The sequence below is a fragment of the Gopherus flavomarginatus genome, chromosome 1 (assembly GCF_025201925.1).
Source record: "Gopherus flavomarginatus isolate rGopFla2 chromosome 1, rGopFla2.mat.asm, whole genome shotgun sequence".
NCBI classification, from domain to species: domain Eukaryota; kingdom Metazoa; phylum Chordata; order Testudines; family Testudinidae; genus Gopherus; species Gopherus flavomarginatus.
The window spans coordinates 151,942,025-151,967,963 of NC_066617.1; the positions used below are offsets into that span (position 1 = coordinate 151,942,025).

Below are 25,939 nucleotides of genomic sequence, written 5' to 3' on the forward strand. Positions count from 1 at the left end.
CCCAACCTGCCAAGATCATCCTATTCTACTGCTTGAGAAGTATTTCCATCCTCCAGACTCTCAGTCCCAAGGTGTCCTCTCCTTGCAGCTATCCTAGTCATGGACAGCATATGGAGTAGCCTACCTCTTTGATGAATATCACAAGTATGGCAGGTGAGAAGTCTCTGGATGGTTTGGACATCATTTTCCTTGGCGGCCTGGAGCAAGGGAGACTCCCAGATCCTGCAACAAGAAAATTCACCAGATTAGAGCCTTATAATAAATAAGATGCTCAGAGTAAACACTTTCTTCCATGTCAGCAAAGCAGTAAAAAAAGAGGGATGCAATATTTTATTACCAAGATGATAGACAGCTTAGAAATGTCTAAGAAAGGTAGACAGGCACACGCATGAGTAATCCACTTTCTATAAGGTCAATTTCTGCATAAGCAAGGGAACTGTAGTCCATTTTTAAAAAGCCCTTGTAGTCTTGATAAAAATGTCACGAAGGAAACAGAATTCTGGCTCCACTGGTAATTTATGATTCCAGGTTATTTCTATAATATTTATAAATCTTAAGTAGAAATTGCTAATAGTAGGAAATTGCAAAGTAACAAGACAAATTCCCACTAATTTCCCACTGCCAGGCCACAGCATTGTCATATCTGAACATGAGTGAAACATTTCAATATGTTCTTCATATGATTGTAAAATGCTGTATTTCCATTTCAGATTCACCAGCAGATTTCATGATTATAGACCAGTATACATTAGATTAGTGATTCTTGTTAAAGAAGAGAGTTAGCTAACATTCTCATCTTTCTCTGGCACACAGAAGTACACAATCAGTGGGCACTGCATAACACTTTGGGCCTAGTTTTCATTTCACATACTGGTTTTACGCAGTTGTGCGTGCTCTGATTTCAATGTGGCTACTCTGGATTCACACACTTATAAAAGAAAGCTGAAGAAGGCCCTTTGAATCTGGGTGAAAGTAGAATTCAAGCTGGAACAGTGAAAGAACTATAGGGGACAGTTCAGGTGCTCTAGGCAAACAGAAAAGCAAGTGGAATCTCTGTTGTTTTAAGCAGGAATGCTAAAGCAGTTCTGTAATACTGAGCAGATACCCCCTCAACATCACTGACAAGGACTTCGGAACAATCAAAGAAGAAATACACAAGGGATCGACTCAGTTTTCACACTGAGCCCACTGAATGCCAGAACAAGACTTTGGAAGTTTCTTCAGTGCTGTGTGAATGCTCATACAGTGCAGGCATGACTGATAAAGCTCACAGTTTTTTCCCCTCACTAGACTATCTCAGTGTTTTGATGAAAAGGAGCTCCAGTTAACAGGAGAGAGGTTTAACAGCAGAGGATGCAACACTGCACAGGAGGGTACTGTGGGCATGAGCTATGTTGTATTAGTGGCTATGGTGAGAAAATTGTGAATAAAATAAAACAATATAGACAAGCCCCTAGAAAACAGATTATATTGAACAAACCTGCACTAGGCAGAGTGGAGAGGCCTAGCCCAATAGATTTTTTCTGTATTGAATTTCTATTACTCAGTGGAACAGCACCGTCTTAACTCCACATATCTGCTTCCTGGAGGACTTGTTCTCTCAGTGCAGGATACAAGTAACTCCTGCTGACAGCAAACAAAGACCTAATACTAATATTTTGTATTCATATAGTGCCTTACGTCCAAGGGCTCTAAAGAGCTTTACGAACATTAATGAATCAAGCCTCAGAACACCTGTGGGAGAGAGAGAAATATCATTTCCCCTATTTCATAGATTAGGCAACCAAAGCACAGAGTATGGAAGCAATTGATTTAAGTCACAGAGCAAGTTAGCGGAAGATCCAAGAATAGAACCCAGGAAATTTTGACCACCAAACCCCTGCTCTAACCACTAGACTACACATCCTGAGCATGCTCTAGTCTAAAGAAGGTCCCAATTAAGTGCCCAAATCCTACATATGGTGCTAACAGATCAGGTACCAGCTCATGCGAAAGCCCCAGGCCAATTCACTTGTGTGTTAGTATAGATTAAAGTGATTGTTAAATGTATAAGAGTATATTTGGTGTTGAAACTTCATGAAAACTAATGGGATAGTACATGCATTGTTTTCACTTACCTGTATCCCATTATAATGCAATAGCAAACATTTACATTGTGTATACTCCTGTAACTAACCCATCAAATGAGAAAGAAGCCTAGTGGAATGCAGATGAAGAACTTTAACAGAAAAGTGATCAAAGCAAGTGATCTTTGTGTGTAATGATCAGAGGTCAAAGACTCTAAATGCATTCCTCACTCTCCAGTATCAAAGGGAGAGCCCACATGGGTAGTGAACCTAGCAGCTTGTTTTCAGTGAGAAGAAGCTTTAAGTATGGATTTAAAGAAAGATCCTTCATCTCTGCACTGTTTGGATTCCAACAGGCCAGAAAAACTGAATGCGAAGATGGAGATCCCCAGAGTTATTCTAGGTAGCCCTGCAAGACTTTTGGGAAACTGGCAGATGACTACATTTCCACTGCCATTTGGAATTACAGACTGTGACTCACCTGTGCATATTTTTTACCTGCTTTAAGCTCTCAATAATTCTTGTTTCCTTTTTTTAGCTAATAAACCTTTAGTTAGTTTAGTATAAAATTGGCTGCCAATGTTGTCTTTGGTGTAAGATCTTGGGTAAGTGACTGGTTTCTTGGGACTAGGAGCTACCTGAATGTGGTGTGATTTCTGGTGTAAGTGACCATTTTTCATAGTCCAGCCTGCCTGGGTGGCAAGATAGACTGGAGAGTATAAGGGGACTGTCTGTGACTCCATGGTAAGACTGGGATGATGATTCAGGATTTCACATTTGTTACTGGCTTGGTGAGATCTAATTATAGCACATCCATTTAGGGTGTCTGCCTTGTTTTCTGACCATCTGCCTGGAGGTAGGCATTCCTAGTCGTGAGCCAATCAGGCAGCATGACTGCATTTTCCCCAACCTTTTATAAGCTGCCACAAGAGCTTCAAATTAATATAATGTTCAAAGAAAAAATGATGTGCCCATTGGCATAAGCTACAAGGTCAGGTGACACATTGTGACACTTTTGAGGTTACCCATGGGTACAGGTGAATTGCTATACCTGCTTATGGGTCGAGGGAGCCTTGTTTGTGCCCACCGAGGGAAACTCACCCAAAATGACTGGCTGCTGGCAACACAAGTGCCCTACCCTGGGCTCTGATTGCCCACTCTTTCCCTCTGCAGGCTAGCAATTCGCACTCCCCAGCCCTTAGGCTTCCTGAGTGACCCCTTGAGGAAGAGCAAAGAGAACCTGTTGCTAAATTTCTGGAGGTAGTTAGCTCACAGAGTTCTGCTTTGGCCCCAGGGCATGTATCCAGCTAACCTGTCTGTGCACCCCACTGCATTACACTCAAGTGCCCAGTCCTTTGGCCTCTGGGTACTCGCAGTGAACAGATTCACTGCCCCCCATGGAAACAGTGCCCACCAGTTCACTAGTTTGACCTCAGTTACAACACTCTCCTTAGCACACAGCACTTACTGATGTCTATAGTAAAATCAAAGAGAAGTTAAAGTTTATTTAACAAAGCTTAAGGTAAAGATTCAAATAGAAGCAAGTATAAGGATTGGAAATATATAACTACAGATAAAAGAAAAATATAAAACATAATCTAGAGCCTATAATTATTAACAAGTTCCTTTCCTGTCTAATGGGATATTTCTCACCAACGGTCAGTCCATATAGCACTTCAAGTAACAGGTCTAGAGTACTGGGATCCACTTCTCATGAGACGCTGACAGAGTATTGCCTCCCTAATGGATACAACCATGGGCCCTTCTTTCTCCTATTAGACAGTTCCAGACCTTTTGTCTCTTTTCATAACCAGGGTGTTTTGTTAACTTCAGTTTGCCCTGATGCTAACCTCGAGTCAATACCTTTTTCTTGGGCTTTTTGTGCTCTGTAAAGGTCCAAGTCTACACCTTGTCACAGTGTAAACACTTGTCTGGGGTGGGTCAATAGATTGTCAGCTGTTCCCACTATTGAGTGAGTTAGCCATGAGAACCACCCTACCCCAGATGACCAGCTTCACCTCCAGCAACTTTGGAACAAAATGTTCTACATGTTATATAACTCTTACAATTTTTCCCCAAAGCGTCCCATCTGCCTGCTGCCCCGCTGATCAGTGCCTCCCCTCCCTCCCAGCACCTCCTGCCTGCTGCGCTCAGCTGGAGCGGGGACAGGGCATGCTGGGAGGAGGGGCAGAAATGGGAGGGAAGAGATGGGACAGGGTGGGGACTTGGGACAGAGTGGGGGAGTTGAGCACCCCCCAGTCTTGGAGGAAGCCAGAGCCTATGCACACAGCCCCCTTCGGTGAAATATTATGCTGATCACAGGCGAAACATGCCTGTCTAAGCAAATCCTCGGGTATAAACTTGTAACTGTGTAACCCCATCCACTGCCAACATTGGGCACTTGGGTCACATACATACCATAGCACAGGGACTCCCCCAGCCAGTTTAGTCTGCCAAAGTCAGACAGTAATTTGCAGTCTGATAATGTGATAGCCCAAGTGAATATACAGATTAGATGCACTCCCATGTTTCCTAAAAAGATGATGTAAACCACCTCTAGCAGCATGTAATATAGCATGGTGTACTAAGTCATGCCCAGGCCTAGGATAGTGGGTCAAGAGTGAGATCACTGGCAGAGCTGCAATGCAGAGCAAGACTGAAACAACAGAGAGTACTGTAATTCAGGACAGAGGTGTGTGGGGTCATGGGATGGGGGGTGGCAAGAAATGGGGCTGCATCCCTCTCTGGACCTTCCTCAGTAGACCTGTGCGGAGAAACCCAAGCCTGAAGTAGCAGGGGAATGCAGGTCAGAAATGAAGTGCACTGGAGGAAAGGGAAAGCTTGCTCCCCATGTGCCTGCACTATATACCACTCTAGCTAGTGCCATCAGCCACTCAGTTCTGTGAGTACCACAATCTCTTCCATAGTAAAAAAGACAGAGAAGATAGTGAGGCTGTAACACCCACCAAGTTGCTCTGTAGATGCTATAAACACTGAGGTCTTGGCTACTCTGGCGCTTTACAGCGCTGCAACTTTCTGGCTCAGAGGTGTGAAAAAACACCCCCCTGAGTGCAGCAGGTTACAGCGCTGTAAAGTGCCAGTGTAAACAGTGACCCAGCGCTGGGAGGTGGAGTACTTGCAGCGCTGGGAGAGCTCTCCCCCAGTGCTGGCACTGCAACCACACTCGCACTTCAAAGCGCTGCCGCGGGAGCACTCCCAAGGCAGCGCTGTGGAGTTTCGAGTGTAGCCTAGCCCTAAGAGCCAAGTCTGTTTTCCTGCACAAACCCTGCTGCTCAATACAGGTGGAGATGAAGCCTTTGTATGCATACATGTGGATCCCGTTCTGTTTGTCACCCTTTGTGGGGCAGAGTCCATCATATTTCCTGCCCTTCACTATGAGAAATGGATCCTGTGGGTTACACCCAGATGATCCTAACAGACAAGCCCAGCTCAGTGCTCCAGAGAAAGGTGCCAAAAACCCTACTGCAAAATGCCTGCTGATATTCAGCCTGAACATTTCCTCTTTGCTCAATGCTACTCCATTAGTCCTAGTTATCATCTTAAATAATTCCACAACCTCTTTGGCATTTACATCCTCAGATATTTGCAGACATTGTCCACCCAGGTCATGCTTCTTTTCTTCATGGCCAAGCAGCACATACTGTAGTTTGGAAGGTGAAATTTCTGCTTTACCAGGCAAGATTTGGAGTCCTGGAGTCTTGCTGAATAAATTCCTTGAGACATCTGCCATTCCCGAAACAAGCTGGTCCAGAATGCTCCTTGACAGACAGGAACAGCCTGCACCTTTCCCACAGAGGTCTGTATCAACGCAAAAGAGTCAATAGCTGCAGGAAGCCTCTAAGGAGGTCTATAATCTGTGAGGTGGCAACTCAGACTGAGTCAGATGGAGTAATGACAGCCTTGAAGGCAACATTGTTTCTGGGAAGAAGAAGGGAAAGAGTGTCTGTGCCATTAGAGTGGGATGCAAAATTTCTTGAGGGACAGCAAAAATCTCTAAGCTGCCTGTCTTCCCAACTCTCTCACTGCCTCCACAAAATTCAGTCAGCCAGTCAAGTGTGAGATCCATTTCTGGTGATGACCTCACTAGGGATGGAAGCAATGTATTTGTGAAAGAGAACAGAGATTATAACAAAGCTCTATGAGCCAATGATCAAGATCAAGAGAAAGCTTTCATTGACCAGACAAACCACAGGAAAAGATACATTCCTTGTTGGCCAGCTATTGACTGAGAGCTAGAGATGAGACACGGCCTTTTGTGTGAGGAAGGGGGATTCCTTCCTCCCTTCCTTCCTGGTATCCTACTCAACCAGAGCTCAGGATAGAATGATGTATATCCAACAAAATAAAGAACTGACTCAAACCATCACCCCGAAACTCATCTATTTTAACAGTACAGAAAGCATAACTATATTTAAAAAAAAACTTTTAAAAATGATTTTAAGAGAATGCAAAGATCAGCTTTGTCATTCGACAGAAGTATAAAATAAAAACCCAGCAATGCAAGCAGTACTGTATGCAGCTAACAACAATGACTTAAACTCTAGGCTAAAGATGCCAGGCATAATATCCAGGCAAGGGCTGCAGTGACTGAAGAAGAAACCATTCCCTCCTAAATATACTATCCTGGGATTTAACCTGAGCCATGAGCTGGCTGGGATAGTTTGTAGATGATAGTGATGGCTTTTTGGTGGTGTCTGTATGAAACACATTAATAGTTCTCAGTTCTGCTCCTAGCAGACGCATGTTCATGCTACAAAAAGCATAATCCCTCCCTAGTGGCACTCTCAAGCTCACCAGAGAAGGCCAAGGACTGCAGGGCTCAAGCACGTCGGTGATGGATGAAGCATGCTGGCAAACTGCCCTGCTATGCCTATACTGCACCTGTTCTGGGGACAGAAGATTTCAATCTTCTGGGCTGCCAATTGGGCACATTATGCCAGTCCTAACTTCACTTCCCGCTATCTCTCTGAAACATGTCATAAAGGAGAAGGTTTGGGGTGGGAAAGGAGAACAGAAAGCAGCAGGAGTGAATCTCAATCTGGTATCTGCTGTGGTACGTTTCTGGCCAGGGAAATATCCACTCCCCTTTTGTGAGCCACAACCATGCAACAGATGCACCAGAAAGTCACTGGGAAAGATCAGACTTGGGCATCCCCTTCAAACAGCTTGAGACTGCTGGCTGGAATGCAAAGAAGGGCGTGGCCCAAGTGGCCTGGAAGATTACTGCGCTTCTGATGCAGGGGAATGACAGAAAGAGGCAATTGCAAAGAGAGAAAGCTGAGAAGAACCAGCAGCTTGGGAGCTCTGGATGCACTCCCTCAGAGATACCATCTTAATATATCTAAGCAGACTGTAAAATCTCTGGAAGAACAAAGATACAGCCCCACAGAAATTCAACTTGAGAGCAAGATTCCCCAGCCTGCAAGTTAGGTCATTTGTCTGCAGCTGTCTGAGGAGTCATAGCATGCACTTATGAAATACAGATGCACATTCTTCCCCCTACCTCACAGCTTTGCTGCTAGTGCCCCTTATTTCTGATGAGATTGGCAGGTGTCTGGTTTTCGACCGCAACACCTGGTCAAAAAGGGACCACTGACTGGGCCCTTAGAAGTCCAGTTGGCTGCCTGCAGTGGGGCAGGCAGGGTGCCTGCCAGGCTCTGAATGGCTCCGGGAAGCGGCCAGAATCTCCCTCTGGCTCCTAGGCATAGGGGCAGTTACCGGGGCTCTGCCTGCTGCCTCTGCCCCAAGTGCCGGCTCCTATTAGCTAGGAACCGCAGACAATGGGAGCTGTGGGAATGGCACCTGTAGGCAGTGGCAATGTGCAGAGCCACCTGGCCATACCTCCACTTAGGAGCCAGAGGAACATGCCAGCCACTTCTGGAAGTTGCCTGAGGTAAGTGCCACCTGGAGCCCACACCCCAAACCCCCTCCCACACCTCAACCTCCTGCCCCAGCCCTGAGCCTCCTCCTGCACTCTGAACCCCTCATTTATGACCCCATTCCGGAGCCTGCACCCCCAGCCCAGAGTCCATACCCCCTCCAATATCCCATCCCTGCCTCAGCTTGGAGCCCCCTTCCCAGACTCTGAATCCCTCAGCTCCAATCCCCACCCTGGAGTCCCCTCCTGCGTCCCAAACTCTTCAACTCTGGCCCCACCACAGAGCCTATACCCCAAGTCAGAGCCCTCACCCCCCACACCTTGCACTCCATCCCCCTGCCCCTGCTCTGTGAAAATAAGCAAGTGACTGAAGGTGGGGGAGAGCAAGTGATGGACGAGGGGGGATGGAGTGAGCAGGGGATAGGCCTCCGAGAAGGGGCAAGGCAGGGGCAGGGCAGGGGAGAAGCAAGGCAAGGATGTTCAGTTTTCTGTGAATAGAAAGTTGGCAACCCTATTCCTACCCCACTGCACCCTGTTATCCCAGCAGTTGGGGAGGAAGAGAGAAGCTCCTCCACCAAATGGCCAGGAAGGAATTAAATGAGAACATGACAGAAGAAAGAAATCTTCCAAGCAACCAAGAACTCTGAGGACTGAAGTTTCCCACACTCCAAGCAGCCGGAACACATGGTTGAGCCTGTGAATTTCAGAGGGAACTGACTCCTCCTTTGAAGGAATGAATTCTGAGATATGTGTGTGTGGATGGGAGTGCTGGAGGAGGGGGCAAAGGGGTTGTCACAGGAGAAAAGTAAATAGCTTCATTTCATGTTGCAAATGGAAAATAGTGGTTGTGAAGTTACAGATTCATATCTTCCAAGGCCAGAAGAGACCATTGTGGTCTAGTTTGAGCTCCTGGATAATACAGGCCATAGAACTTCCCTGAAATAATCCACCACAACCCTTGGTAAATTGTTTCAATGGTTAATTACTCTTACTGTTAAAAATGTACACCTTATTTCCAGTCTGAATTTGTCTAGAGTCAATTTCCAGCCAATTGGAAAGATTATATTCCCCTCCTAGGGACATGCAGTTCCGAGAATGGTGCCTCCAGGTGACCTACAGATGGCCAGAGTTGTCTAAAGTCATGTCTACTGCCAGCCCCTAAGGCCAGTGCAGGTATGTTCCAAGTCATGGAGCTTCCACCACTTCCCTTGGGGAGACTACCCTACAGACTCAAAGACCACTCATTGTTAAGAAATATTTCCTGGTATCTAGACTTAATTTTCTCTCTTTTCTTATTTTCCTATTCTCTGTTTATACCCCCACAGGCCTCCCTAAAGAATTCCTTTGGTTTCTTGGCTTATATACCTATTAAATACCTGTACATAATTCTCATCTGCCCTCATAGCCTTATGTTTCCTGTAACAATATATGTATGTTACAATAACTATAAGAATGTATGTATCTAAATCAGCATTCTAGCAGAATATCTGGAATTATCCAACTTCTTCTAGATGTAAGCAGAGTCAGGATGAGCTCTACCCTGACATCTGGTGGTGAAGTATAGGGAGTGTGGAAAGGAATTTCAGGTATTTGCATTGGCACACCCACCCCACCTAGCATAGCCCATGGCAGCCTGGGATGGTTATTTTGACAGCTTTGGGATCCCCAATTTCTCTGATTTTGGGGGCAGAAGGAATAAAGTGTTGTCACCCTGATTATGTGAATAAGGAACTATGAGACTGCATTATGACAGAGATGTCTCACTATCCATTAAGTAGCACTTGCTAGACAAGGGACATGGGTGCCAACTCCCAGTGAATGAAGAGAGGTTGGGGGTTGGTGTGTGTACCTGATGGTATGAGCCCCTTTTGAGGGCCTGGAACACCAATTGCACATCCTCCTCTCTCCACTGTTGAAGAGCAGAGCTAATTTTGAATCCTTTAGGACTCCATCTAGAGGCTGCTGACCTGAATTCACATTGGGCCAATGGTGAACCAGCACCGGGGCTCCCCTACTACAAGCTGAAATCATTAAGAGATGAAATCACTAAAAGAGCTAAGCTTACTGAGCTGAGATCACTGAGTGCTGTGTTAACTAGTGGGGGAGCCTGAAGATCTATCGCTAAGTAGCTGGCAAAGCAGAGCACTTTGCACCATGTTGGAGCAGCCCATGGAACAGTGAGTGGAGTGGAGCAGTTTGTGGGGACAACTGAAGCAGTTCACGGGTCAGCTGGAGGAGTGGCACAACTGGTGGAGTGGAGCCAGTCGTGGTGAAGGCTGCAGCAGAACTCCACGGAGAGGCGGAGCAGTTGGCCATGGCCCAAGTAAGGTGCCCCTTAACATCCTGTGTGCGCCCCGCCCCCCATTTCCACCCAGGCTGGGGCAGGGGTAAAATGCTGCAGATAAACTTTTGAACTCTGGGGTGATTGGACTTAAGACGCTAAGGGGGAAAGGACATTGCCAAACGTACTTGGAGGTGGATTGTTTTTTTTTGCTTATGGTTTGTGTTATAATCTGGTTTGTGGTGTTTCTCCAATGTGATGCCTCATTGTTTCCCTCTTTTATTAAAAGGATTTTGCTAGACTCGGACTTTGTGCTTGCGAGGGGGGAAGTATTGCCTCCTAGAGGCGCTTGGGAGGTGATATGTAATTGTCCCAGGTCACTGGGTGGGGGCTTGAGCTGGTTTTGCATTGTGTTATTGAAACGGAACCCCTGGATATTGAACTCAGCCCTTGCTGCTGCCAACTCAGAGGGGCAGAAGGGTTACATAAACAAGTGCCGAGAAATTCTGGACCTTCTCCAGAACAGACTTTCTTGACCTACTAGTTGAGACACCTGCACTCTTGGTCCTAAGGGCTTCTCAGACATACAGAGGTCTAGGGCTTTGGACGTTGAGGTTCTCACAGGAGCTAATGACCATTGTAAACCTCACCATCTTATATTGTAAGTGCAAGAAAACTTTCTTTGACCTGCCTTCTCTGCTATAAACAATATCAACATATACGCGTGTGTGTATGTGTATATATATATACACACACAATAAAAACTGAATTCCAAATCAAGATAATCCACTGCATACATTCCCTCTGGCGGAGTGGATGAGAGAACAAATACACGACAATGTTAGTCATGTTTCTTAATGTACTATGGACGGCGCTCAGATACTATGATGATGAGCGCTGTATAAGGAGCAATGTAAAATAAAACAGTGACAGCTGAAAAATTGCAGGCATAGAAATCTGATGTTTTGTAGAGAGGGGGTTAATAATGAATCAGAGCCAAAATACACTAGACTGACTCAATAGGGAACTCATTCATGATAACAGAGGCCTTGACTGGTCACCCAGTTCAAGAAGCAACAAATGTTCAGATTTCTTTCTGAGCACATTGGGAGATCTGCAAAGATCAGCTCCCAGCTAACATGTTTAGCATGGCTCCTAATGAGTGGCTCAGGGGAAGGAGACATCTCCCAGCCAAGTTACACCCACTGCTGCTTCTACTGACTCAGCTCAGGCAGGGGATGTTTCCCAGCTGAGACATGCACCAACATGGTTCCTAATGATTTGATTCAAAAGGGAGGTTCCTTTTAGTTCCTTGCCTGTAGCAATGAAGCAATACTGACCTTACAGCAATGGCATCACGATGCATGGTGCCAGATCAAAGGTTGTTTACAAGGTCTGTGCCAACTGACAAAGCAAATGGGATATTCCCCCCAAAGCCACTTTTTGCAAGAAAACCCCAATGATCTTACCCTCTGGTTGGAATTTTAGTGTCTCTAGTCTCATTCACAAACTGGAAACACAGAGACACTTGCAGAAATCAAATGAATGAAAATTCTACTACTACCTAAATTTATCCAAATCGCCACATAAAGGTTTGGGTTCAAGTTTGGAGGTAAAAGTTTATCTGAGGGGCAGTGCTGAGTTAATTTGATCTGAGCCAGGAAAAATGTTCAGATTTTTTTTAACAGAGGCAAAATCTGCAAACACTAGTGCTCCAAGATGAGACACACTTAGCATGGCTTGGCACTGGGAAAGATGTTCCTTGAATGCGGAACTCAGTGCACCTCCAGAGAATAATAGAGGATTACGGTTGGGAGAGACCTCAGGATGTCATCTAGTCCAATCCCCTGCTCAAAGAAAGATCAACACCAACTAAATCATCCCAGCCAGGAGCTTTAACAAGTCGGGCCTTAAAAACCTCTAAGGATGGAGATTCCACCACCTCCCTAGGTAACCCATTCTAGTGCTTCACCACTCTCCTAGTGAAAAAGTTTTTCCTAATATCCAAACTATACTCCCCTATTGCAACTTGAGGCCATTGGTTCTTCTTCTGTCATCTGCTACCACCGAGAACAGCCAAGCTCTTTGGAATCCCCCTTCAGGTAGTTGAAGACTGCTATCAAATCCCCCCTCATTCTTCTCTTCTGCAGACTAAATAACCCCAGTTCTCTCAGCCTCTCCTCATAAATCATGTGCCCCAGCCCCCTAATCATTTCCGTTGCCCTCCACTGGACTCTCTCCAATTTGTCCACATCCCTTCTGTAGTGGGGGGAGCAAAACTGGACGCAATATTTCAGGTGTGGCCTCATCAGTGCCGAATAGAGCGGAATAATCACTTCCCTCGATCTGCTGGCAATGCACCTACTCATACAGCCCAATATGCTGTTGGCCTTCTTGGCAACAAGGGCACACTGCTGACTCATATCCAGCTTCTCGTCCACTGTAATCCCCAGGTCCTTTTCTGAAGAACTGCTGCTTAGCCAGTGGGTCCCCAGCCTGTAGCTGTGCATGGGATTCTTCCTTCTTAAGTGCAGGACTCTGCACTTGTCCTTGCTGAATCTCATCAGATTTCTTTTGACCCAATCTTCCAATTTGTCCAGGTCACTCTGGACCCTCTCCCTACTCTCCAGTGTATCTACCTCTCCCCCCAGCTTAGTATCATCTGTGAACTTGCTGAGGGTGCAATCCATCCAATCATCCAGATCATTAATATAGATGTTGAACAAAACCAGCCCCAGGACCGACCCCTGGGGCACTCTGCTTGATACCAGCTGCCCACTAGACATTGAGCTGTTGATCACTACCCATTGAGTCCAACAAGCTAGCCAGCTTTCTATCCACCTTATAGTCCATTCATCCAATCCATACTTTAACTTACTGGCAAGAATACTGTGGGAGACCGTATCACAAGTTTTGCTAAAGTCAAAGTATATCATGTCCACCACTTTACCCATATCCACAGAACCAGTTATCTCATCATAGAAGGCAATCAGGTTGGTCAGGCATGACTTGCCCTTGGTGAATCCATGCTGACTTTTCCTTATCACCTTCCTCTCCTCCAAGTGCTTCAAAATGAATTCCTTGAGGACCTGCTTCATGATTTTGCTGGGGATTGAAGTGAGGCTGACAGGGTTCTCTTTCTTCACTTTTTAAAATATGGGCACTATGCTCCCTCTTGCTGCTTCATTCCGTGATTTCAGTTCAAAAGCTTGGGATCAGTGGAGGCACACACATGCAGAAAGGAAGTAAAAAATCCACTCTACTGCAGTGATTATAACGGCCACAGAGCGGCAGCAGAGGCCTGAATGATGTGAGAAAAGTCTGAAAAACTACAGGGCTCACTGAGAACTGTCTGATGTGAGGTTTTTCTGCTTTGAAAGTGTTGCTCAGTTCAGGAGCACAAAGAGGAATATTTTGTACGCTACTCACCTGGGGAATGGATCTGAAGTCAAGCTTTAATAATGGCCAAGCAGGAAAGATCCCAGCTTAACCCTGAGAGCACAGCCCAGGTCAAGTTTGCAAAGGCTACCGGTTAGAAAACACTATATTACTTACTTGTAAGTGCTCCATATTTGATCTGGAATCACGGAGAGTAATAAATTGAACTTCAAAATGTCACTTTTACAGTCAATTTGCAACGTATGGGCCCCAGTCTTTTCTCACTTATATTGGCATAAATCAGGACTAGCTTCAGAATCACTCTGGTGAAGTTGAAATCAGATCCGGGCTCAGTACCTGCCTTTTGGATTAGATTGCTGTATGACAAGGGATAGTTGTTTGAAAAAGTGTCCATAAAAGGGCTGAAAGAGTCATATCAGACATATCCCAGCAATGAGTCTTTCATCTTTTCCTTTGGGGAGACTATTCCAGGGGCTAATAGTCCTGGCCTAAGGGAAATGTTTCCCAATTATGCTCAGTTTGATTTTGTTTAGTTCCTGCCCTTCTTTATGGTGTTTACACACATCAGATCCTTGTAGATGTCTATCATTCCCCCTAGAGCTAATGTTTAGTCAAACAATACATAGTCAGGTTTCCAATCTCTCTTCACATGTCAGTTTCTCCAGCCCACTAATAATTTTCATTGGCCTTCTCAAAAATTTCTCCTATTTTTCATCATCTTTGTAACAAAAACAGCAACAACCCTCCTCCCCCTTCCCTTCCTGGAGCCAGGAGTGAGGGATGACACGGCATGTCAAAGGGCAGGGAGTTTCCCTCAGGCAAGTCTGTGGTTTTGGTGACACACACCTACTCTTTAAATCTGATCTGTGGTATATTTACACAGGTCACAGGGAGGAAGTTAGAAGCACTCCGGCTAAGCTGGTTACATGAACAGGAGGCCAATACCTCAAAAGCTATTCCCCTGCTGCAGCCCTGGCAGCACTGGACCTCCTGCTGGAAGAGGATTCAAAGATTGCTTTTCATCCTGAGAGAACCCACAGCCTTGATATAGTTACAGAGGGATTCATCACCTACTGCCAAAATGTAGCCAGCTTTATGTATGGAAAGCATAACACATTGCACCTCAAAGAAAAACCATTGACAGAACCAGGCAGAAGACTTTTGTCTTGCTCTCAGGAGCTGTACAGCCAAGAGATACAGCAGGATACAAGGCAGGTCACACAAACTGATCATGATATTCAGAGGCTGCCCCCTGACTCAGTTGCACTGGGTGGATCACAATAGAAAAGTGTCAAGAGTGGTCAGCAGAAGCTGACTTTTACAAGCTCCTTTGCAGGCTTCAGCTAGTGATAGAGGAGGGAAAGCACTGGGAAGTGTACAGTGTGTGATGGAGCCCAGCACACTGGAACTAAAGGTTCCATTTTCTTTTGATAGAAGTCAGTCGGAGGTGTTGGGTGTTCAGCATCCTTGAAAGTGAGGTCACTGGTTTAGATGCGTAAATATGTCCTTAGGAGCCTAACATTAGGCAGCCATGTTTGAAAATCTTGGCCAGAGTCCTTTGGGTCTGAGCAGAATTATTCTATCCCTCTGTATAATCTTGGAAGGAAAGACACAGATCCAAGTACTGTATTCCTACCATGTTGATATTTTCCATTGCACTTGTGTCCCAGATCCACAAGCCTCAGGACGGCCACAGATACTTTGCTCCCTCCCCGAAGATGAGGCAATTACATATTAGAGAGATTAAAGTTCTTCCCACTTATAAGATTTTTTCATTAACAAATGTGTGGGTCCTTAAAACTTCACACCATGCCCACCTGGAGCATCACAGCAGCTGTGGAGTTAGAGTTCAGATCCTCCGGCACCAAAAAGCACAAGTTCCAACCCTTTGGAGCCTTTAGCTACTGTCAGAACAGGGCCAATGACATACAGCTGAGAAATTCTGGTTTTATTTAGGAGAGAACACCATGTTGGGCAGTACACAGGACCTTCTAATATAAATACTGCTGGCTCTGACAGAAGCCAAGCAGAGGTTATTTTCTTATATATGTATTCATTTTTAATAAAAGGAGACACTTGGGACCAGAAATCTTGAATAACTGAACATTCCTACCCAATATATAGGAACATCCTAACTTTTGCCTGGGTACACCAACATAGGTTTGACAGATGGACGGATTTTAATTACAGGCTATGCATTTTCAGCTTGTACCCTATGTACAGAACATTTCTAAGAAAATTATTGACCTTTACTTTTCAGTTGTCAAATAACTGTCTTTCAGCTTTCCCATCACCTGATAATTGACTTTAACCCTTAGCTGCCAGGAGTCTGGCAGTAAAAAAGGCTTTACTAAACATATCATGAAGCACTGAGGTCAAGCACAGACCTCACTGTCTTTTTTGCTGGAGTTGGGGTGTGAGCTTGGTGTTCAGGCCAAATCCAGCTTGGATAATTATAATTTCCCTCCCTAAATTCCTGCTGCAGTTTCAGTTGTATATGGTGCTCCTTCCGCCTTACCCTGAACTGTTGAGTGTTGTGTACTGTTAAACAGATGCCTGTTCCAACTCCAGAGGCACCTCCTTTTCATTTTATTACTGATTTTTCTCCCTCTTTTTCTCTGTCTCCTGTATGTATATCTCACATGAAACCACCTTTGCTAAGGTGGAATTCAAGTTGAAGGTAGCACATGTCAGTGGTTTGAGAGGATTTTACCTTTCAAGACTATTAGAGTTAAAAAACTAATGAATGTTAGAAAACCAAGTAATGCAGAATTTAAGGAACTGCTCACACTAGACACCTGAACTGCCTTACCAATCTGCCATCTTCCCATCCTGGCACATAGAGTATCAAAAATGTGCACCACGAACACTGCTTTTATAATGTTTCATACAGTATGTAACATATCTCCACTACTGACTGTGGACCTTTGCTCTTTCCATATGAGTGCTCTATGTTCATGCCCCAGACAGATGGAGTATTTATATTGAGACATACAGTGACACTTAGAGAATTGGCTTCCGCCTGGACTGAGGCCAGCTCAGTACTACAAACTTATGTCAGTATAACTACATCATGTAAGGGTATGAAAAATCCACCCCCCAGAGTGATGTAGTTATACCAACCTAACCCCGGGCGCAGACAGAGCTATGTTGACAGGATAGCTTCTCACACCGACATAAATACTGCCTCTTAGGGAGGTGGATTAACTATGCTGATGGGAGAAGTTCTCCCATAAGCATAGTAACGTCTTCACGGAAGTACTACAGCAGCACAGTTGCACTGGTACAGCTGCTCCACTGCACAGTTTTATGCATTGACTTGCTCTGAGTCTGTAAGGCAGGGAACACTTGCCTTCAGAATGTTATTTACCTAATCAGGAATATTAAACACTCTTCTACCTGTAGATGTAGAAGCATGAGATCATAAAGCAGCCTGATTATACCTGATGAATAAGAGGAATTCTTAGCTTGCTTTGGTCCCTCATTAGATGGCACTCTTTGCTATAGATGGGTAAGGCAATCTGAGTTTCTGATCTTCTCAGAGTATTTCTATAGGGCAGAATTCAAGTGGTTTGGGTGCCTTGTATCACCTGGTGCTTTTCCTCTGCCTCCTGCTGCACTCCAAAACTGATGCTGAGCATCCCCCTCCTCCTCTGGTCTCCTTTGCTCTGGGCAGCCACCCAGCCTGACACACACTCTTCACAAAGTCTTCATGCTCCAAAGTCCTCTCCCCTACATACAGCCCTCCAGAGACTCATTCCCTCCAGGCCCCTGCCTCATGGTGATTTGGGAAAGAGGTGTGCAACAGCAGTTCAGGGTCACTGGAGGAGAAGGTGGAAGGGGTGAAGCATTAGCAGTTCCTTCCTTTCTCTATCCCATGCTATGCATCAGCAGGAGTTCCTCAGATGAGCCATGGGAGGTTTGTCTTGGTGGAGAAGTACCTATAGCACTAGACTGGAATTCAGAAGACCTGGACTTTATTCCCAGCTCTGCTACTAGCCTACTAGGTAAATTTAGGCAAGTTATTTCCTCATTGTGTGCCTTAGTTTCCCCAAATGTGAAATGGAGATAATGATATGTACATCCTTTGTGAAGCATTTTGAGATCAACTGATGGAATGTGCTATAAAGAGGTAGGTACTGTTATGCTTTTGCATGCTGCACCCCTGAGCTGCTCTTAAGTGTCCCCCTCCCCAATCTGGCTGTCTCTGCACCTAGTTAGAGACTCATCCCTTTGTGCTGTCATGCTCCATCCTTCCCCAATGAATAAAGAGAGAGTACAATCCCCCAGGGGATTAGGACTCACCCAGCGGCCACCTGCTATGAAGTGACTATTGGTGCAGGTAGAAGGAGCATCAGCCCCTGAGGCCTGAAGCTCTCTGCTCACCTAAAAACTGGTATAGAGTTGGCAGAGACAGCGCAAGCTTCCAGCACACCCTGTAGCCTTCCCCAGTATGACCCAAGCCTCACTTGGAGGAAGTGCATCTAGGTTCAGTGGGGCAGTTCAGTCTGCCTAGCCCAGTATTTCTCCAGAGAGGAGACCGTCTCTGCTAGTTTACCAAATAATTATGATGCATATGCCTCCTTTTCTGCCTGGCTGATAGCTACCAAAAGCAAAGCCAGAAAGCTAACAAAACAAGAGCCTGCCCCTTCCACTATGATAATGTGGCAGTGAGAGAGGGAAAAGCATTCACACAAGCCTATGGTCCACCCCTCTACCAGTGTTCAGTGAATCATGCAAAATCCACACTCCCCAACTTGTCTGGGAAACAAAATGCAGCACAGACTAACTTTGCAACCTGGCGAGGGGATATTAGTTTCTGAGCATTGCACCTTTAAATGCCTAGGAACTCTGCTTGACTGCAGAGACAGCTACCTGCTGTGATCTCACCAGTGCTGCACTCCTCATGTGGGTTGCTAAGACCTTTGAGGACACATCCCACTGCTCTTAGAGGTGCAGCAAGCTGAACTGCTCTATAATTCTTTCCCAGGGAACTGTGGGAGAATGTGTCTATCCTTTTGGGCACACTGGAGGAATTGGGGGAAGGCACTGGAGGACTATCAGAACTCGTGTGATTTAAGCGTGTATCTTCACACTGCAAAGTGGGGAGGTTACCAGCCAAGTGAAAGCCTCACTCAAATTTTAGCCTATAGCCCCAAGCCAGGCCAGTTAGTCCAAAATTGTACCACACTTGGCCAAGAGGGTTTTTCTGTGTGGATGAGAGGGGGGTTAGGGGCAAGTAAGATCCTGGGCTAACTCTGCAGTGAACACACAGGGTATGTCTACAAAGCAGCTAGACACCAGTGGCTGGCCCATGCCAGCCGACTTGGGCTCATGAGGCTCAGGCTGAGAGGCTGTTTCATTGCCATGTAAACTTCCATGCTCGGGCCGGAGCCTAGGCCCTAGGATCCCGCAAGGTGAGAGTCCCAGCTCTCGGGCTGTAGCCTGAGCCTGGAAGTCTACACAGCAATGAAACAGCCACATAGCCCAAGCCCTGTGAGCCCCAGCCAGTTGGCATGGGCCAGCTGCAGGTGTCTAGGTGCTGTGTAGACATACCTACAGACAGGGCTGCCCAGAGGAGGGGGCAAGTGGGGCAATTTGCCCCAGGCCCTGGGCTCTGCAGAGGCCCCCATGAGAATGGCTGAGGCTCCCTCCCCGGCCCCTTGCCCCCGGCTCCCCCTCATCTGGAGCCTCAGCACATCCAGGAGCATCCCTGGACAGCCGCAGCATGGCTCCAGAGGGGCCTGAGCTCCTCCCCGCTCAGAGCTGTGTGGTAAAGGGGTGGGTCTGCGAGCTCCAGCAGGGCCTGAGCTTCCTCCACTCAGCCTGGACCTTGCAGCCCCACCCTCTTACCACTCAGCTCTGAGCAGGGAGGGGCTCAGGCCCCACCAAAGCCACGCTGCAGCTGTCCAGGGATGCTCCTGCATGCGCTGAGGCTCCGGGTGAGGGGGGAGCTGGGGGTAAGGGGCCAGGGCCGGGGGGGTTGGCTAAGGGGCAGAAAGTCCCAGGGACAGCCAGGGGACAGGGAGGGGGCAGAGGTTGGGGGGGTGGTCAGGAGACAGGGAAGGGGGGGGGTTGGCTCATGGGCATTCCGGGGGTCTGTCAGGACTCAGCGGGGGTTGGATAATGGTTGGGGCAGTCAGGGGACAGGGAGCAGGGCTGAGGTCCCGGGGTGGTGGTTGGGGGTGGGAGTCTCTGGGGGACGATGAGAGGACAAGGAGCAGGATGGGTCGGGGATTCTGAGGGGAGGCGGGCAGTTGGGGGGAAGGAAGTGGGTGGGGGTCAGATAGGGGGCAGGGCGAGGCTGTTTGGGAGGCACAACCTTCCATACCCTAAAGCTCATTCAGCAGTTTGAGGCTTGCAGAAGAGCTAAGCTGTTGGCTTTTCCATTAGGGCTACCATCCCTTTCACTTCTCAAATGCCAAATTATAGCCTATATTTAATTTCAGTGTCATAGGGAGATTCATGTCAGGGGAGGGTAGCTTCATTTAAAATTAGCCACTGGGTAGGGATCACATGAGAAAAGCAATATCCTTCCCAACCCTACCAAGGGAGACCCCCATTCCCTTAGGCTCCAGAGGGGTTAATTCAGTGGTTCTCAAACTTTTATACTGGAGACCCCTTTCACATGGCAAACCTCTGAGTGCAACCCCCCCCACCCAGTAAATTAAAAACACTTTTTTATATATTTAACACTATTATAAATCCTGGAGGCAAAGCAGGGTTTGAGGTGGAGGCTGACAGCTCGCGACCTCAAGTAATAACCTCATGACCCCCTGAGGGGTCCTGACCTCACAGTTTGAGAATCCCTGGGTTAATTTAATTTTAGCACCCTGTGTCCATTCACATGTATGTTCTATTTTGAGCATTTCAGTTTTCACAGCATAGCCTTTTCCCAGATTCTGGAACAAGCTCAAATGCTCAGTTCGTGGAGTATGTACATAAACTATACTAAAGACAAACCTGCAGTAACCGTCTCCAGTTTGTGAGGGATCCCATGGAGCCAGTCTCTAGGAAATAGATAAATGCATGGGGGTTAAGTCCATTAATGGCTATTAGCCAGGATGGGTAAGGAATGTGTCCCTACCCTCTGTTTGTCAGAGGGTGGAGATGGATGGCAGAAGAAAGATCATTTGATCATTACCTGTCAGGTTTACTCCCTCTGGGGCACTTGGCATTGGCCATTGTTGGTAGACAGGACACTGGGCTGGATGGACCTTTGGTTTGACCCAGTATGTCTGTTCTTATGTTCTAACCTAAATGAACCCAAAGTTATGGAGACAGATATGAGTCAAGGAAGCCAGCAGAGTATCAGAAACCTGGAGAAATCTCTGACTGGATGGGCTCAGGTGTTTGGTCACAAGCTGAGGTGGTTCAAAAGTTCTGGATTTGTTTTAAGCAGATTTTTATTGTTTCTTTAAACAATCAAACGCAGCAAGCAGCAAATATTTAGCCACACACTTCTGAAACCCCAAACCAAGTTCAGGTTTTGGCAGACTAATTGCAGCTTTTCAATTAAAGAAAAAAAAAATTTGGAAGGAAAGCAGACATTGTCCGTGATTTTTTTCTGCTTTTTAAAAACCCCTAGTTTTCGATCCAGAAAAAGTTTTGACGGAAAATATTTGTCCAACCCTTTTAATAAGCTTTAGTGCCCTTTAGCACTAGCTGATGCTGAGAACCAGTGATACCTTGTAAAGAAGTTTTTTTCAAAACTGGGTTTGTGCCGAGATGCAGAAGGTTTATTTTTCCCAGGGCCGCCCGTGGGGGGGGGAGCAAGTGGGGCAATTAGCGCCAGGCCCCGCAAGGGCCCCCACGAAAATATAGTATTACATAGTATTCCAATATTTTTTATGGAAGGGGCCCCAGAAATTGCTTTGCCCTGGGATCCCTGAATCCTCTGGGCGGCCCTGGCTACAGAGTGCTCTGTCATGGGGACTTTGCTTTTGTCTATTGTCATTTTCTTCCTTAATCTTGATCTAATCTAGCTCTAAAGCTAAAGTGGATATTTTGCTCTTTGTGTATGGAAAACAAATTGCTAACTATCCCCAAACAAGGAAACACAACCCAGCACAATGTGATCACATACTCACCCACTTAATGGGATGAAGGGAGATGAGATCATCATTGGGGTTATGACTTTCATCTCTGGAAACCTAATTTTGTGAAGGTTGAATCTTAAAAGCTTCCAACTGGAGGGGAACACAAGAGCCTTTTTGTGTGAAAAACCAAGGCTCTCACACCATACCCCCACAAAGCTCTCATACAATATAGCCAACACTTTTTGCTATCAGTCCTTGATGAAATACAGTGTTACTAACTCTCGTGACAGTTGGTACTGTTATTAAAGCTCCAGCTCTTGGATTCATGTGACTAGGTCAGAATCTCAGCTTTCATTTAAAAAAATGTAATTTCTAGCTCTCTTGGTTGTGGAGAAAAAGTTGAAAATGTGAAACCTTAAGGCCAGAACACTAGGAGGCAAAGCTAAAAATCCTGAAGTTATTTTTAAAAGGCTTATAATTTTTAAGCCAATCTCATGGTTTTTGGAGTCTCCATTCATGTTTAGAGATCTGTAGGAACCAGAATTTATGTTTTGTGGGAAATTTTGCTATTTCATTTTTTGTTGTTTCAAATTGGAAAAAACAAACAAACAAAAATGTTGCAGTTTCCCACTAATGATTTTTTTTTTGGAAAAATTTCATTTTGGGTCACTTAGATTGTTTAGGTTCAATAAAATCAAAATGCGTAGATAACCATGTTATTTCAATTTTAAAAATGTATTTTATAATATAATGTAAAATAAATGTTGAAATGAAAAATTGAAACATTCTGTTCTGAAAAGGTGAAAATTGAACATTTCAATGCTGCATTTCGATTTGTTTTTCTAAAATAAAATTTTATTGAAACTGACATGTTCCAACAGAAAGTTTGCATTTCAAGGAACTGGCATTTTCCAGCGGAAAATTTTCAACCAGCTCTACTCAAGATTTTTGAATGCTTGGGATGACAAAACTGGAAATATTACAGAGATATATCACAAACACATTTTTTCCTCTCCCTGGCTTTACAGTCCTAAGAATCAGGACATGCCTAGACAGGCAGTGATCTAAGAAATCATGGAAGAAAAGTTACCAAACATTTTAGAAACTTAAAGCAAGGTAAGCCTGCATTCAGTCCTAGAAATCTGCAAGGAATTAAGGGAGGGTGAAAGGATGAGTATTTAGCTTTATTGAACCAGTTTGCCAGTCCCTGGGTCTCACTCTGCCTTTAGGGCATGAGTGTCATCCTCCTTCAGTACAATTGTTAGAGCCAAAGGAAAGGGGAAACAGATACAAGGCAGACGTAATCAGTAGATTCAGGCCACATGAGACAGAGACATGAAAAAAGTGTTTCAGATTCCAGTGCCTAAGAAAAGATCTTCATGTTGAATTGGCCTCACACACTCAATGTTCCTCTAATGCAGTGGTTCTCAACCCACGGCCTGCGTGGTCTGCTTGTGGCCCAATCAGCACACAGCTGTGGCTCATGTGACATACTCAGGGCCAATACAGGTAGTATATATACAGTTGGATGCAGTCCACAATGGTTAAAAGGTTGAGACCCACTGCTCTAATGTCTTTCCCAACCACTATCTAGATGTCAGCAGGTATCCCTCAAAGCGTGTTCTCCCCTCACATAACAACAACAACAATAATAGTGCTGATTTTTCTAACTAGTTACCACTTTACATTGACTGTCAGTTTCTAGAACACCCACTACAGTGAATCCATGTTCCTCTGCAGGCAACAGAGACAAAGATGTCACACTCTCTCACATACCGCTGGACTAACACCATGGGCGGCTCCGGGCACCAGCACTCCAAGTGCGTGCCTGGGGCGGTAAGCCACTGGGGGCGGCCTGCCGGTTGCTATGAGAGCAGCAGTCAGGCTGCCTTCGGCAGCGTGCCTGCGGGAGGTCCCCAGGTCCCGCAGTTTCAGAGGCAATTCGGCGGCGGGTACGCCGAATGCATGGGACCATGGGACCTCCCTCAGGCATGCTGCCGAATCCGCGTTAGTAGTGGACCTCCCGCAGGCGCGCTGCCTGACTGCCGTGCTTGGGGTGGCAAAATACATAGAGCCGCCCCTGACTAACACTCCAGCTCTTTAGTTCCAAAGGCACAGGCCTTTGCCTAAGAGAGCTTCATTAGCTCAGACTAATTAGGAGGTTACTTATCTCTGAGAGCATGTCACTAGATGGCAGTATCACACACTCACACCTACACATACAAAGCCGGTACAAAGGTCTTTTGGGAGAGGAGATTTCAAATGGCTAATGTGCAGGACACTTCCAGCACATTGGTCAAGCAGCTTGGAGGAATCATTTACTTGATCTGATATCTAATTTATTTATGGTATTAATGCAATTTTATGGCTAAGATTTTGTCATGGATATTTTTAGTAAAAGTCAGGGACAGGGATAATAAAGAAAAATTCATGGAAGCTGTGACCTGTCTCTGACTTTTGCTAAATATTTCCATGACAAAATGGGGATCTGCAGGTCCCCACGGTCCCTGTGGTGGGGCAGCTGCGTGGCGGCTAGGAGCTCCAGGGGCCCCTACCAAGGGTTGAGTGTCAAAGATCCAGGGTCCCCTGCCGCCTATGGCTGGGAGCTGTGGGGCTCCCACCACCTGCAGCAGCTGAAGGCTGTAGGGTATCCCTGCCGCCCACAGCTCCAGGGGTCCTCTCCCCACCCACGATGGCCAGGAACTGTGAGGTGCCCCCCACTCTATGGCAACAGGGAGCTGTGAGGTACCCCTGCTGCTGCAACTCCAGGGGCCTGCAGTGGCCAGGAGCTTGGGAGCTCCCCTGCTACCTGTGGCAGTTGGGAGCTGTGAGATTCCCCATCACCTGCAGTTCCAGGGGCCCTCCCACCTGCTGCGGTTGGGAGCTTGGAGGTACCCTGATTCCTGCAGCAACTGGGAGCTGCAGGGTTCCCCTGCTGCCTGCAGCTCCAGGGGCCCCAACCATCTGTCACCATCAGGAGCTTGGGGATTCCCCACCTCCTGTGGCAGTTGAAAGCTGTGGAGTACCACCACCACCTGCAGTGGCTTGGATTTCTGGGGGCCACCAGAGGCAGTGGAGGTGCCTAGGAGATCCCTGCCCCCACTGTTGGCAGGGGATCCTGCAGCTCCCCACTGCTGCAGGCTAAAGTCATGGAGGTCATGTTCAGGAAAGATGAATTCAAACTGGAAGAGGTGCAGAGAAGAGCGTTCAGGATGATCGAGGGAATGGAGGTTCTATCTCATGATAGGAGACTGGACGAGCTTTGCCAGTTTAGCCTAGGAAACTGAAGGCTGGGAGGGATTTTAATTGTTCTCTATCAATTCATCGGGGTAAAAATCAGGGAGGGTGAAGAATCATTTAAGGGCAATGTTGATCACAAGAACAAATGGGTATAAACTGACCAGGAGTAAATTTGTGCTGGAAATTAGAAGATTTCTAACTGTCACAGGAATGACATTCTGGAACAGCCTCCTAAAAGGTGTAGTGGAGTCAAACCACTCAGGTAGTTTTAAGATAGAGCTTGATATATTTATGAATGGGATAACATGACTGGGTAGCCAGCAATAGCAGGAGGCTGGAATTGATGATCCAGGAGGTCCCTTCCAATCCTATGTCCCTAATGTATGAAGGTCTCTTGGTGTCAGCCACCCTGTGGGAAAGTGGCTGAATGTATGACCTTCAGTCCGGTGAGAGCCATATCAATAATTACAGGAGTATAAGCAAAACAACCCACAACATATAATTAATAAACATCATCACGCCCCAAAGCAGCCAGCCGAACAGGAAATCATCTGACAGCACAGTCTGAGGAGTGTTACTAGCACATACCCAGTGTGAACGGGGAGAGCATTCCAGAGTGCCGGCCAGTGCAGGGAAGGGACAGTCTTCCGCTGTAATGCCCATAAAGGTGATTCTCTACTGAGTCTGCTGGACCCAGACAGAACCTGTTATTCTCTCTGGCTCTATACCCCCAGGGCTGGTCTACACTAGGGGGGAGGGGATCGATCTAAGATATGCAACTTCAGCTATGTGAATAGCGTAGCTGAAGTCGCAGTATCTTAGATTGATTTACCTCTCGTCCTCACGGAGCGGGATCAAAGTCCACGGTTCCCCCTGTCGACTCCGCTACCGCCGTTTGCGCTGGTGGAGTTCCGAAGTCAACGGGAGCACTTTTGGGGATCAATATATTGCATCTAGATGAGACGTGATATCAATCCCCGAGAAATCGATCGCTACCCTCCAATACAGCGGGTAG

The 25,939-nt window shown here is 46.3% G+C and overlaps 1 protein-coding gene across 1 annotated transcript in view; it reads right to left on the reverse strand.

Annotated features, from left to right (window-relative positions):
- The window catches only part of LOC127046518 (transient receptor potential cation channel subfamily V member 6-like), an 80,141-nt gene that overhangs the window by 28,060 nt on the left and 26,142 nt on the right, over positions 1-25,939 (reverse strand). Inside the window, exon 2 of the mRNA XM_050943670.1 lies at positions 125-222. Within this exon, the coding sequence (XP_050799627.1) occupies positions 125-222 (98 nt within the window). The remainder of the gene's footprint in view (positions 1-124; positions 223-25,939) is intronic.